The sequence below is a fragment of the Bufo bufo genome, chromosome 6, assembly GCF_905171765.1.
Source record: "Bufo bufo chromosome 6, aBufBuf1.1, whole genome shotgun sequence".
NCBI classification, from domain to species: domain Eukaryota; kingdom Metazoa; phylum Chordata; class Amphibia; order Anura; family Bufonidae; genus Bufo; species Bufo bufo.
The window spans coordinates 203,332,241-203,348,536 of NC_053394.1; the positions used below are offsets into that span (position 1 = coordinate 203,332,241).

General features: G+C 45.1%; 1 protein-coding gene across 1 annotated transcript in view; it reads right to left on the reverse strand.

Annotated features, from left to right (window-relative positions):
• Positions 1-16,296, reverse strand: part of MTG1 (mitochondrial ribosome associated GTPase 1) — a 408,689-nt gene that overhangs the window by 252,651 nt on the left and 139,742 nt on the right. The window contains exon 5 of the mRNA XM_040435854.1: positions 15,805-15,861. Within this exon, the coding sequence (XP_040291788.1) occupies positions 15,805-15,861 (57 nt within the window). The remainder of the gene's footprint in view (positions 1-15,804; positions 15,862-16,296) is intronic.

The window sequence follows — 16,296 nt, forward strand, 5'->3', positions numbered from 1 at the left end:
TCTGTCATAACTCTCCGTTGCGCCTCTGTTATTTTGTACCCATGCTTTTACAAATAAAGCTTTTTTTTAAAAAAAAAAAAAAAGCCTGGAAGCTCCGAAAAAAAAAAAAAAAAAAAAGGGCAACACAGTGATGAGTACAATCACTGGACGAAAATACAATATTAGGTAGTTTGTTAACTGCAGAACGACAGGGGTGGCATATGTGGCTAAATGTGTATGCAGTATGCAGAAAAAAACAAAAGAGAATTCAGGAGCCTGGTTAGGAGACCATCTACTGAGCATCAATAAACAGGATGATACCCCTTTGGTGCAACATGTAATGGAACACCATCCTGGAATGAAGGATTGTATGAGGTTTCAAGGAATAGAACATGTGATAGTACTTGGGAATGATAGTGAAAAATACTGGATGCTATAACAATACCCTGTAAAACATTCACTGTGCAATAAATCATCCCAAAGTTTTCCTCCATGTTCCTACAACCTATGATGTGTTAGATGGAGAGTGTAATGTTACATGGGGATACATAGTTTCGACTTGAGTGATAATATGTATCTGTGTATACCTCCACACTAAGCAACAATTATTGGTGTGTTATTGGTGTGTTAAGGAAGGCAGTTTGATCATATACAAGTAAAGAGACAATGACCTCCCTCTCACACTTGAGCACGATTGTAATATATGGGTGGTCAGCCACACATTATTTAATTAATTTGTTAAAACTAAAGTGTTTTTATGAGTTCCTTTTTCAGGCAGCAAGTTTATTTAGTTGGTAACACAATTCATATATAGTTAATCCCCAATTAGAGACTGACCTTTGTCAAGATGAACCAGGAATGGATTAGCCAGGATTTCCACCCACCAATGCCTGATGCATCAGACTAAATCATCTATGGTGCCACACCAACACTTTGACAAAAGAGACCGTTTTTTTCTGGCTACCTGCCTCAGCTACTATTCTGATGCTGCCACCCGCCTGATGCCACATATCTGATGCCAAGTGCTCCTTCTTTCACTCACCATCTTCAGCTGGTACCGGTATAGCCACCCACCTCCACACTCTGTCACCGGGTCACCCAGTGGTCTCCTGATGCTGCTGCCACCTCCACACTATGTCACCTTGCCACTCTGTGGTTGTAACGGCACCCCGGGCATAAAAGGGGTTAAAACCATTTAGGCGATCTTCCCCTTCCAGAGCTACAGGCACAGCTACTACAGAACACCAAACTCGCGAACGGAACCTAACGAATAGCTGCTATCAGACGAATAGGAAACGCACCCAAGCGGCTTACACTCCTAGCAATCAGTCTCTAACAGCATACAGTGAATCCCCCCAAGAACGAGACCAAGCTCTGTGTTGAGGGTCAAGCAGTGGACAGCCAGAGCGGTGTGTTTATTGTTCTTATACACATTAGTACCACCCACAAGGTTTTGTAAAAACAACCAATAAACACGTACAATACAGTAAAACACTCCCATACAAAATCCTCCCCTCTGCCTGTGATACAATTACCTTACACAATGGGTTGATGTAATTATCACAGGCAGGAGAATACACAGTTTTACACAATGATTTCTGTCCTGGAGACAACCGAGGAGTAATTCAATTATCTCTCAGGACAAAGGGAAGTCGCCAATACACACGTGGGGAAAATAGGACAGAAATCACTATTCAAATATACAATGTCACAACCATTACAGTAAACATAGACATTTAACATATCCCCAGATAGCTTGGATCTGAGCGCACATTATTACTGAATGGCGCTCAGATCACATACATTCAGTTCAATTGCCATGTTGCCAAATTCTTTCACATAGTCTTTGCAGGGGAAAATCAACATGGGGCCATAGTCTAAAGGAAGCAGGCGGGCAACCAGGCTTCTCCAATGCAATGTGGTGAGATTGGTCTCGTCACAGTGGTCTCCTGATGCTGCTGCCACCTCCACAATGTCATTGTGCCACCCTGTGGCCTCCTCCTGATGCTGCTGCCGCTACCTCCACACTGCCATTGTTCCACTCTGTAGCCTCCTGATGCTGCCGCCACCTCCACACTGTCATTGGGCCACTCTGTGGTCTCCTCATGCAGCTTCCACCTCACCACTATGTCATAGGGCCACTCTGTGGACTTCTCATGCTGTCCCCAGCCTCCCCACTTCATGACTGGGCCACTATTTTGCCTTTTGGCCTTGCTGACGTCATCATTTATTTGACCCTTCTTCTGATCTGTCAGAAGGAAGGAAAAATGAGACGCACAACGGATCATGTCTGTGTAACAGCTGTAAGGCCTGCGTGACTGAATGGCGCTCAGATCACATACATACAGTACAATTGCCATGTTGCCAAATTCTTTCACATAGTCTTTGCAGGGGAAAATCAAGCGTTTCAACATGGGGCCATAGTCTAAAGGAAGCAGGCGGGCAACCAGGCTTCTCCAATGCAATGTGGCGAGATTGGTCTCGTCACATCTCTCCCCTTTTCCAACCAGACTAACAGGGTATCTGACTTCAGTGCCCTTGTTAGTCCAGCAGCCCACCCACAAAACAGAGACAGCAGTACAGCCCACCCACAATAAATGGTTACTACACCTGAGCAAGGGAGAAACCTGTTCATGTCCAGGTGCCTCACTACGGCTGTGTGGGGGACTGGTAGACTGCCTTGGTGGGTTGCTGAAGGGGCAGAGACCAGCGGTACTCTGCCCTGGTGCCAGCGCTACCACGGAAGTAGCCTGGTTGGAGCCTGGTTGTTGGAGGGGGAGACAGACTGTCTCCCCTTTAGATACACAGCTCTGCTGTTGTAGGGAGAGACCGACTGTCTCCCATTTAGATAGACCACCATGCTGCTGTGGGGGGAGACCGACTGTCTCCCCTTTGGCTAAACAGCCCTGTTGCTGGGGAACAGGACCGACTGTCTCTACCCCCTGTACTGTGAGTGCAGAGACCACGGTCCCATCTGCACTGTTGTGGGGCTTACTGTCTCCCCCTGGTGCGTTAAACTGCCGCTGGGGAATGGAGACTGGGCTCCCAATTCCCAACAACTCAATCTGCTGCTGGGGGACAGGACCGACTGTCTCTGCCCCCTGTAACTCAGCCTGCCGCTGGGAGATGGAGTCTATGCTCCCAATTCCCTGCAAATCACACTGCCAATGGGGAGAGGGGGTAACAAGCTCCTCTCCCATACATACTTCTAGCCTCTGGGAGGGAGACCGACTGTCTCCGCTCCCAATACAGTGTCCTATTCCGTGTAGGACACTCTGCCGCTGGGGGACAGGACCGACTGTCTCTGCCCCCTGTAACTCAGCCTGCCGCTGGGGAATGGAGACTGGTTTCCCAATTCTCTGCAGGTCCGGTGGAGAGACCTCGGTCCCACCTCCACCGGCCACCTGGGGTTCTTCCCAGTAAACCTCCACAATATCCTCCCAGCTGAAGGGCTCTGGACCTGGGTCTGACACTCTGCTCTCTCACTGAGCCCTCCCGCTGGAGTGGAACAGCTGCTGGTAGTCCTGTTCCAGCTCCATCTCCCGGGTCACCAGGTGCACCAGGTCTTGCTCAATTTTGTGAGTGTCGTCCCAGTCATACATGCTCTCCCGCCACTCAAAGAGGTCCCGGAACCAGGCTTGTGTAGGGCTCCCAAACTCCGGCTCTGAAAAAGTCTCCCACAACAAGCCAGGGCCATCCAACTCCTCTCCCTCTGGCTTGTCATGCTCGGCGGTACTGTGCCCCCTACCACCAGAGCGCCTGGTAGGCATCTTCCAGCCACATCTCCTGCCATACTAAGTGTTCCAGTTCCTTCACCCATTCCTCCAGGGGCTGCTCTCCCAGGAGGTGCATCCGCAGGGCTACTCACTTCCGAAACTGCTGGTCTTCCTTGGGGAACCTCCCGGCCTGCTGGTACTCCTCCATACCCAGTGCCTGGTACCAGATACCCTCATCGTACTCCACTGCTGGTTCCATTCTGGTGCTGTCAGGGTCGCTGTACTAGGACATGCGTTGCGCTCAAATTGTAAAATCCATGGAATGGTGTCTCCTGTAGCTGTCCTTCTGGCAGTGGGAACAATCCCACCACTTGCCACCAATTGTAACGGCATACAAGGGAATGCTCAAAACACCGAACGGAACCTCACGAATAGCTGCTAGCAAACTAATAAGAAACGCACCCAAGCGGCTTACACTCCTAAATCCGTCTCCAACAGCATACAGTGAATCCCCCCAAGAACGAGACCAAGCTCTGTGTTTAGGGTCAAGCAGTGGTCAGCCAGAGCTGTGTGTTTATTGTTCTTATACACATTAGTACCACCCACAGGGTTTTGTAAAAACAACCAATAAACACGTACAATACAGTAAAACACTCCCATACAAAATCCTCCCCTCTGCCTGTGATACAATTACCTTATACAATGGGTTGATGTAATTATCACAGGCAGGAGAATACACAGTTTTACACAATGATTTCTGTCCTGGAGACAACCGAGGAGTAATTCAATTATCTCTCAGGACAAAGGGAAGTCGCCAATACACACGTGGGGACAATAGGACAGAAATCACTATTCAAATATACAATGTCACAACCATTACAGTAAACAGACATTTAACATATCCCCAGATAGCTTGGATCTGAGCGCACATTATTACTGAATGGCGCTCAGATCACATACATTCAGTTCAATTGCCATGTTGCCAAATTCTTTCACATAGTCTTTGCAGGGTAAAATCAACATGGGGCCATAGTCTAAAGGAAGCAGGCGGGCAACCAGGCTTCTCCAATGCAATGTGGTGAGATTGGTCTCGTCACAGTGGTCTCCTGATGCTGCTGCCACCTCCACAATGTCATTGTGCCACCCTGTGGCCTCCTCCTGATGCTGCTGCCGCTACCTCCACACTGCCATTGTTCCACTCTGTAGCCTCCTGATGCTGCCGCCACCTCCACACTGTCATTGGGCCACTCTGTGGTCTCCTCATGCAGCTTCCACCTCACCACTATGTCATAGGGCCACTCTGTGGACTTCTCATGCTGTCCCCAGCCTCCCCACTTCATGACTGGGCCACTATTTTGCCTTTTGGCCTTGCTGACGTCATCATTTATTTGACCCTTCTTCTGATCTGTCAGAAGGAAGGAAAAATGAGACGCACAACGGATCATGTCTGTGTAACAGCTGTAAGGCCTGCGTGACATGGTCCCTATTTTGCATCAGAATTGGCTTATGATTTGGTTGCCAAAAGCAGGAGTGGGTACAAAACACAGAAGACATGCAAATATCCCATTCAAGTTGTCATCTCTGTTTTGGACCCACTCCTGTTTTTTTGGCTTTAGCAATACTGATGGATTACTGACCAAATGCTGACCGAGTGAAGGCAGATTCTCCACAGACAGGATCCATTTTTTGGGGGTTATTGTTCTGACGGATCAGAGAAAGGGCAAAATAATCAGTAATGTCAACACAAAGTTGCTGCTGACACCCTCTCCACTCTGTCGGCGGGGGGGGGGGCTCTACTTGTACAAGCGTTTAATAGAACAGGTTCTGTTGACATCTATGAGGAATCAGCTGTCGACGGTGTAAAAGGAGTGCGCTTCTTCTTGACACTAACATTGACCAGTAAGGCTGAGTTCACACTTGAGTTATTTGGTCAGTTTTGGCCCCGTAACTGGCCAAATAAGTGAAGTGTGCAGTGATTCTAAGAGCGACGCCTGTCATCTGCATGTCATACTGACTCACAGTGTTGTTTCACTACCACAGCAGACTCCCTATGCGTGTTACTGCAAGGCACAGTGTTCTACACCACTATAAAGGCTCTCTGCAGCCAGGAAATTGTGTTTTGTTAACGCGATTCAATTTAGATTGAATGAAATTTTTTCGAAAAATTTGGCGAACCGGACGAATAGAATTTTTGAGAAATTCGCTCATCTCTACTTATAAGCTGACACATATTATTGGTATCTATAATCATATATTCTGCTTGTGAATAAAGCAGAAATATGTAGATTGGTTTTCTGAGCAGATCTCAGTGTGGTGAAGATATAGTATATGGAATATATGATATTGCTAGCACACAGCTCTTTGACAAGGCTCAGCCCTCAGCATGTCTAGCACTGTCAATCAATGGGAGCATGTGCAGAGCACAGCGGGTGTTACAAGGCAGTGCTCAGATGATTCAGCTCGCCTCCGAGTGCTAAAAATTCTCATTTGCTTATGAATAAAAAGGCTTATTTCCCTTCAGCTGTTTATCATACAGACAAAACAAAGGTACAGTTTTTATCAGTATTGTGAGCCCTACCAGCCAGTATGTCTGGTTTTAATAGGGTTGATCCTGGTAACAGAGCCTATTTTAATTCATGACGGCTTAGTGTGTTACTAACGGTAATCTTTGAGACTGTGGTCCCAGCTCTCTTCAGGTCACTGACCAGATCCTCCCATGTAGTTCTGGGCTGATTCCTGACTTTTCTTAGAACCATCCTTGCTTAAAGAGGACCTTTCACTACTCTACAAACTAAAAACTAACTATATCAGTGGGCAGAGCGGCGCCCAGGGGTTCCCCTGCACTTACTAGTATGTCTGGGCGCCGCTCCGTTCGCCCGGTATAGGCTCCGGTGTCTGCGCTCCCTCTGCTGTACTGGAGTGATTTTTTGTATGAGGCGTGTCCCTTGCTGCAGCGCTGGCCAATCGCAGCGCACAGCTCATAGCCAGCAAGGGACACGCCTCATACAAGAAATCACTCCAGTACAGCAGAGGGAGCGCAGACACCGGAGCCTATACCGGGCGAACGGAGCGGCGCCCAGACATACTAGTAAGTGCAGGGGGACCCCTGGGCGCCGCTCTGCCCACTGATATAGTTAGTTTTTAGTTTGTAGAGTAGTGAAAGGTCCTCTTTAACAAGCGAGATCTTGCAAGGATCCCCAGACCGAGGAAGACTGACAGTCATATTGCATTTCTTCCATTTTCTAATAATTGCGCCAACAGTTGTTACCTTCTCACCAAGCTGCTTGCCTACTGTCCTGTAGCCCATCCCAGCCTTGTGCAGGTCTACAATTTTGCCCATGGTGTCCTTATACAACTCTTTGGTCTTGGCCATGGTGGAGAGGTTGGAGTGTAATTGATTGAGTTTGTGGAAAGGTATCTTTTATACAGGTAACACGTTCAAACAGGTGGAATTAATACAGGTAATGAGTGCAGAGTAGGAGGGCTTATTAAAGAAAAACTAACAGGTCTGTGAGAGCCAGAATTCCTGCTTGTTGGTAGGTGATCAAATACTTATTTCATGCAATAAAATGCAGATTAATTATTTAAAAATCATACAATGTGATTCTCTGGAATTTATTTTAGATTCTGTCTCTCACAGTTGAAGTGTGCCTATGATAAAAACTACAGACCTCTCCATTCTTTGTAGGTGGGAAAACTTGCAAAAATGCCAGTGTATCAAATACTTATTAACTCCACTGTATGTATGTATATATTGTAAGGTGTTACACTCTCAGGCAGGGTGGCGGTGACAGATTCTCTTGCAGACCACGGGATTAAAGTCCAAACGTTGCTTTATTTATAACAATCCGGCAATACAGGCACCCCAGTTATAATTCACTGAGTAAGGGGAAGGTCCTACCACAAAACATAAACCAAAATAAACCCCTGCCCGTCTGGGCTCTGCCTAATACAGTGAACATTCTAGCTCACCTATTGAACACAGGTCACACAGAGAATTCAGCTTCTCTAGCCAGCAGCACAGCCATCTTCCCAGACTTTCTCCAGGCATCACTCTCCTCAGACTGACAGCCTGTACTGTGCTTTATTTCCCCTTGATGATCCCAGCTGGGGATCAATCAGGCTAGGAGAAAACCTGTCCCGGAATCGGGTGGACTGGGGAGTTCACTCTACCAATCCTACCTTCTCCCAGTCCAATAAAATCCAGCCCATAAACTTAACAAAACTGTCTCAGCAACCTACACATTGCTGAGACCATTTTAACCTTCTGGATTTTATTTACCTTACCCAGTTGAGAAAGCTGGGTGGAATATACACCCGATCCAGGACTTTAACCATACACTTTTCTGTTCACCTTACCACAAAATATATATATATATATATATATATATATATATATATATCACACACATACATATACAGACACACACACACACACACACACACATACATACTGTATATGCGCATGACAAAAGGAGGTGGAGGAGTAAGGGGAAAGCCAGGAGCAATAGCGCATGTCAGACATGCGCACTGCCACACCATGATATGTGGCGGCCATATGAACACTGTCGCTACATAAGATGCTACCTTTTCCAATATGGTGAAAGCACCTCATGTAGCAACAGTGCGCATGTCAAGTTAATTTATTTACATAGTTATCCATTTGATCTGGCTTTCCCTGTTCCAATATGGCCACCGCATCTCATGGTGTGGAAGTGCGCATGTCTGACTATTGTTACTGGCTTTCCCCGCCTCCTCCATCTCCTTTCATCATGCGCAATAGGGCAATGGGAACGCTGATATTGGTGTTTTTATATGTTGATTACCCCCTGGTGAGTCGTCTTCACGGTATTGGACAACACTAATAATCCTGTGACTCACAGGTGCTATTTTGATAATTAATGGAGATTAAAGGGAACCTGTCAGCGGCAAAATCCACCCCAAACCGCCAGCAGTACCTTCAAGTAGTGTGTTTCTAATGATGATTTTCTTCCTGCAGTCAGATGCGGAAAAAGCTGGAAAAAAACTCTTTTATCCCCTGAGCGCGCTATTTTCGAGTCACTCTTGAAGTCAAGCGGGCAGCGGCCTCCTTGCTTCAAGTCAAGGTCACAACGCCCCCTTCCCCTTCTCCTGTGACTGACAGCCGGCTGTTCAGCAAAGCCAGCCGGCTGTCAGTCACAGCGAAGGGTTCGGGAAGGGGGGCGTGGTTACCTTGACTTGAAGCAAGGAGGCCGCTGCCCGCTTGACATCAAGAGTGACTCGAAAATAGTGCGCTCAGGGGATAAAATATAGTTTTTTCCTGCTTTTACTGCATCTGACTGTAGGAAGAAAATCATCATTAGAAACACACTGCCGGCTACTTGAAGGTACTGCTGGCAGTTTGGGGTGTTTTTTGCCGCTTACAGGTTCCCTTTAATTATGTTACTATACGATTATGTTTGTTTTATGTAATATATTTATGGGTATCACAATCATGTTAATAATATCCAGAATGCAACATAACATCTTTTGCACTTAGCTCTTTATTTGGCACTTTTAGCACCTTATTTTGATTATTAATTCTTAATTATGTACTGTATATTGATTCAGGATTTATTGCACATGCACTTTATATATATATATATATATATATATATTTTTTTATTTTTTATTTTTTTTTATCTAAGCACGATGACCCGGGTATATTTCCACTATTTCATTTAATGTTTGTGTGCGTCGTTAAAAAATGTACACAGTGTCCCTCATAACAGTGACCTCTGCAACAGCCCATCCCTTAACACAGTGCCCTGCCCCTTAAAATGTGACCTCCACAGCACCCTGCCCACTCTCCTAACAAAGACCTCCATAGTGGACTGACTCCTTAATAGTGACCCACCACAGCGATCTACCCCTCAACAGTGACCTCCACAGGGTCCTGCCCCCTTAACGTTGACCTCCACAACACACATCCCCCTTAACTGTGACCTCCACAGCACTCCGCTCCCTTAACAGTGACCTCCACCGTTCCCTGCCCCTTAACAGAGACCTCGACAGCACCCCGCTCCTTTAACAGTAACCTCCACAATACCCTGCTCCCTTAACAGTGACCTTCACAGTACCCAACTGCCTTAACAGTGACCTCCACAGCAGCTTCCCCTTTAATAGTGACATTCACAGTCCCCTGCCCCCTTAACAGTAACCTCCACAGGGCCCGCCCCTTTAACAGTGACCTCCACAGCACCCGTCCCCTTAACAGTGCCCTCTACAGCACCCCTCCCCCTTAACACTGACCTCCACAGCAGCCTCCCCCCTTAACTGTGACCTCCACAGCACTCTGCTCACTTAACAGTGTCATCCACAGCGCCCTGAAGAAAAATGGCTGGGTTGTTATGGAAACTGAAGGACCTGCGAGCTTCAATTGGCTGATAAGGGTCATGTGACTGTGTGTGGCAGTTGGGGTCTGAGTGAAAGACCTGTGGGCTTCTATTGGCTAATGCAGGTCATGTGATGGTGCCATATTTGCATTTTTTTCGGAACATCTCAGGAACTGTACGTCCTAGAGAGCTGAGACCCGGTCTAAAACCTTCCCGTACACCCGATGAACCTATATGCCAAATTTAGTGCAGATCGGTCCAGTCGTTTAGCCGTGAATAAAGAACAGACAGAAATTATTTTATATAATAATTTATTTATATATATATATATATATATATATATATATATATATACACACACATACACACACACACACACACACACACACACTGCACTGAACAGGTTCAGTTCTTGGACACCATGGTTAGAATGAAGGACAACATGTTAACAACCGATCTTTACATCAAACCAACCGATTGTAATAAACTTTTAAGGTTTGAGAGTTGTCATCCGCGCTCTATGATCAAGTCATTACCACGCAGTCAATTTCTCTGAGATGAGCGTATTTTTAGAGATCCTGAGGTATGTGATCGTAGCCTGTCAGTGATATCTGATAGGTTTGTTCGGAGAGGGTACCCTAAAAAGCTGGTCCAGAGGCACCTGAACACACTGGGGTCTGAAGCCTCTGGGACAACTAGACAAGTCACCATTGACAGGGTCCCCTTGATTTCTAATTTTACAGAGGGTAAGTTGTCAGATCTTTGGACATCAGTAGTTCCATCTATGAGTGGTGTTATTCTTGGACATGAGATTGTTGTTTTTTTGTGTGTCTAATCGATGCGAGTCTTATTTCTACAGTGGTGGTGTTATTTGGATAGCCAGAGTGGGCCACAGTGTACCACATTCGGATGTCGTTACAACAGTAGTTGATGGATCCACTTTTGTAGCTCCTCTCTTACGTTGCACCATTTTTACACTGCAGTCAAGAGGGAAGGGTGAGTCCCTCCACGGTCATCTGAAGTGTGAATCTGTGTATTGGGACAATGGAGGGCACGATATTGAGTTTATGATCACCGGATAGTGGCCTGTTGGTTGACAGATGAGCTCATTGGTGTTGTGTAGTCACCATGATGGTTGCCGCCGCGTCTTAATACGTGCCGCCCTAGTTCCCTGTATTACATTGTGCCTAGTATGATTGATCCTTCAACCCGCTGATTTCATGCGGTGTTGATCTAGATCAGGCATGGCCAACCTGAGGCTCTCCAGCTGTTGCAAAACTACAGCTCCCAGCATGCTAAGACTGCCTACAGCTATCAGCCTACAGCATGGTGGGAATTGTAGTTTTACAACAGCTGGAGAGCCGCAGGTTGGCCATCTCTGATCTAGATGATCCCACAGATTCCCCCCCCCCCCCCCTATATCTAAGTATAGTAAATTAACAGTTCCTGGTCGCCACGGTGACCGGACACACCCCTGATGTGTATTGGCAGATGTGGAGTCACATGGTCCGCTCCTTCCCCCTCTGATGCGAGTGATGTGTTCTCCGTCATCACGTCTCAGATCACCTGGACAGGGGTTCGGAGCTACTCTGCTCGCGCCCGGGAGGATGGGGCTGGCTGTCTGGCTCTGCGCCTGCGCAGTGCACATGCAGGGACGCCAGATACATGCGGTCACACTAAACCACCAATGGTAAGCTATTTTAATCAAACAATATTCTAATTTGATACAGCTGTAGTTCTAACGATTGCAAACGATTTTTTTAACCCCTAAGTCACCAGCACGAGCACTTTAGCACTAAGACACAGGTCTACAAATCTATTTTTATAAAGATGTAATACGAATAATATGTATTCACTGTATTTATGAACCCTTCACAGTATGAGTTATTTGGTTTTTAATGTATTTATGCACTTTTGTACTGAGAATATTTATAATGCTTCTGATGTCATGTGATCATGCGTTATATCTATCATGTGTTCAATTATCCACTTAATTTGCACCATGTGATTTGTTTGCACTTTTGGCATTTGGGTATATATACCCAGTTTTAACACTATTGCATTGCTTGACAAAGGCCTTATTGAGTAGGCCGAAACGTTGCCTGGGAAATTAATTTGGGTCATCGCCCCCTCACAAGAATTTGGAGTGCTGCCTCGTTCTTTGGACATATATATATATTCAAATTCCTTATTCCTTTTCTTTTCTTGGCTAAGCGTCACAGTCGAAATCATATTAACTCACACCTAAGCTGTCTTATACTAATAAGCCAATAGCAATCAATCAGAGCTTATATTAATGACCTGTAGCAAAATAGAAGCCGAGCCATGATTGGTGGCTATATGCAACCTGATGAATATCCAGGCTAACTGCCACAACAGCCAACAAACAATGGCTCCTGTAGTTTGGCGGTTAGGTTACTAAGCATATTTTTTGGCAAATAATTGGAAAGCGGGGGGGGGGAGGGATTTTCACTCAATACATAGTCTATAACGTTCCCTGAGTGATTGTAAATGCGACGGTGCGGATTCCTTTAACGGACATACACACATACACTCAGCTTATATGTGTAATTATATATATATAATCTTTAACCTTTACAGGTGAGCTTAATGTGACCTCTAAACTTTTGAAAGCACATGTCCAACTGTTCAAAGTTTCAGTACTTTTTGCACAGCTTGCTGCTCTCTAACAGGTGTTTGATCCATAAATGATCCAATAAATGTTCTGGTTCAATTAGAATTGGTATTTAAACAGACCACCTCAGCATCATGCTGTTCACATTTTGACATCATGAGACCAAGACGACACCTAACAAATGATCAACAGTACCTCGCCATTGTGAACCTTCAAGCAGGATGTTCTCAGACGGAAGTGGCCACTGAACTTAGAGTGTCACAATGACCTGCGAAAAAGATTAGGAATGCCACACAACTACAGGCACATTTAAGGGAGGTTAGAGGCCCCCAAGTGTCACATCAGACTATTCTAAATCATTTACATCGGCGTGGTCTTTGTGCTACACAACCTGCAAGGCTACCTGATCACACCACCACGCACAGGCGCCATCATCTTACATTGGCTAGGGAGCATCTACGCTGTTTCCACTGAGCAGAAATGACAGCTGCCAACCATGCTGGAGACATCAAGTAGAGCGCTTTGCATCAGACACGGTTTGCCTTTGGTGGTGGTGATGATACAGTGTAGGCAGGTGTGTCTAGTCAATACACAACTGCCCTACACTTTGTGAATAGTACAGGGACAAGCCCATACTACTTGAATAACATCATTCATCCAGTTATTGTGCCTGTGCATGAACAACACAGGCCTATTTTCATGTTCACGGACGACAATGCACCAGCTCATTGAGGTTGCATCCTTAGGGAACGGATAATGGAGACTGGAGTACCTCAAATGGAGTTGCCTGCACTTTCTACGGACCTGAATCCCATCGAAAATCTATGGGATCAGCTGAGTCACCATGTAGAGGCTCGTAACACTGTACCCCAGAACCTCAATGAGCTAAGGGCTGCTATCAAGAAGAGTGGGATGCCATCAGCAGACAATAGTGAAGAGCATGAAACATTGCTGTCAAGCTGTAATTGATGCTCAAGACCACATTACAAGTTATTGAGACATTGACTTTTTCTGTGGGGGTATTCCCACTGCTTTTGTTTCAATATTGTTTGAGATGAGGAAATCACCATTGCATTTTTCTACTGTCCTACTTTCATGATATATCACTGTAGAGTAAACCTTTTACGTTTTCCATATATTTCACTCGAAAGGCAAATAGAGTATGTGCACAGCACTTTAGTGCACAGATCCGACATCAATCCACTGATAGCGACAGATAGAAAAAATGAGGATACACCTCAGTCTGGCGCCATTTGGTATCCGACATCAAAACTGATGTTCTGGATGTATGAGAAAAATCCTATAAAAATATAGGATCCGTACTGGCTTTAGTTCCCCTCCGGTGTTTTCTACTTTAAACCGGAGGGGAACTTAAATAGGTTACCCAAGAGCTTATATTGATGACCTATACTCTGGATATCAGATCGCAGGGGGCCTGACAACATGGACACCTGCCGATCAGCTGCTAGAAGAGGCTGGCGCTCCATGGCACCTTCCTTGGCCATATGACATCATCGTACATTGGTCAGAAGGCCTAGTTGCAGATCAGCCCTAATCAAGTCAAAAAGGCTGAGCTGCAATACCGAGCAAGAAATACAATTTACAGTGCTGTTCTTCGAAAGTTGCCCGGAGACAGCTGTGCTCACCAGAGCTCTGGGCAAAACAGTGGCTCCCTGAAACAGCTGATCAGCAGGGGTACAGGTGCTTGGACCCCCGCAGATGTGATAATGATGACATATCCTGAGGACGCTGATTGCATGCTGACATGGACCGAGACCAGACCTTCCATCAAGATGGCCACCACTGCACCACCAACGGTCCTGTGCTGACCCAGACTGATCCCTTATCGTACCCTCTCCAGGCTTGGCATCTCATCTGGGACTTAGGGAAGTAAAATTATATCTTCCCCTTTCTGTCATAGCAATTGTTATGATTATTGGCCTATCCTGCTGTTATTTTGATTTTATTGAAAGCCATACTTTGATTATCCATATTTAAATAGTGTGTGGTACATTTTTTTTTAAAAGGGTCTCTGCACTGTGGACATTTGGTATGTGATTCAGATGCATTATATCTGGTACCAAATATGTGGGAATTGTCTTACTTTATGGCCATGAGATTTACCATTATCATTTGGGTATTATTACAAGAATATAATCTGATTCTTACACATATTATTGCCTCCATTCCTGTATTGTTTGTTTTTTGGAGTTTTTTGTTATATGTGGTCCCCTGATGAACTGACCCCAGAGAACGGTTCAGAGAAACGCGTCGGGAAATATGGTATGTGCTCCTTTTTTTCCACTGGTGATCAAAACCTGGACGCCACTGGTTTATTTGGGAGCATATTTGTATTATGTGCGATTATTTTTGTTGTAACTTTATTATTTTCTGATACATGCATTGACTACTATTGGACTGTAGTCATATTAGGTCTCTTCTCAGGTGGCGGTATCTATCCCTTGTCAGGGACATATAGGGCCTTATCAAGAGGTTCCTGACACGGGATTGCCGCTATCGGGGCAGTCATCCCGTTTTGCAAGGCAGGGCCTATAGCTTGATAGGACAAGTCTGAGGGCGAGTCAATTTTCCTTTCCTTGTCCTGCCCAGCCTCATTGTTAATTGCTTTTTAAGGGCACAAATTGGGTGATTTGTAATGATCATCAGTAAAGATTACATTTTACACTGGTGAAGGTACTCTGTGATTACATATCCTGAGGACAGGTCATAATTATCAATTCCTGGATAACCCCTTTAACCAGATTGTCAGACGTATGTTTAGGGAACCTTAAAGAAAGTGACAATGTAAAAAGTTATTGTGCAGTTTTTCAGCCAGGGTTCCTCAGAAAACATCAAACAAGAACTGACATTTACTGTAGGTATAGCAAAGTGATCTCAGTCAAGGACACTTGATGTGGGGTCAGAAAAAGCACTTAAAAAATAATTAGCACTGGAATTATGGCTTACTTTGCTCATCCCTACTGCCAACTTCTTTGAGGAAGTTTTTTAAGAAGCATCTCCATGGACAAAAGGGTGAAATTAACTTCCCAAGAAGAAGGGGATAAGTCTACACTATTTCATGACATTAAATTCACTTCTACTAGTCACCAAATAACCTCACCTCTGCTCTGTTGAACTGAGGGTTACATCCAATCTGTTCAATAATAGCTGGAACAATCTAAAATTCAAGAGAAAAACAAGGTTACAAAAGTATATGCCCCATAAATAATAGCAGTTTCATAAGCTCAGGAGCAGTTATGTAGATCAAAAACAACAAGTCAGTTCTAGTGGCTCTCCAGAGATGGCACCATTCTGATGACTATTCAGAAGTAGCGCATGGTACATTACAATTTTTTTGCATCTATTATGATTCAATGCTCATTTCAGAGTGGCATATATTTATACATTACCATGTTTATATAATACTAAAGTTATGGATATTTGGTTTGTGGCTGAAATTTCAGTATGACCCTAAAATGCACTCTAACCTTTACAGGTAAACATAACATGAACTTCTCTAAACTTTTGAATGCACATGTCCAACTGTTTAATGTTTCAGTACTTTTTGCACAACTTGCTGCTCTCTAAGGCTGGGTTCACACTTGAGCGTTTT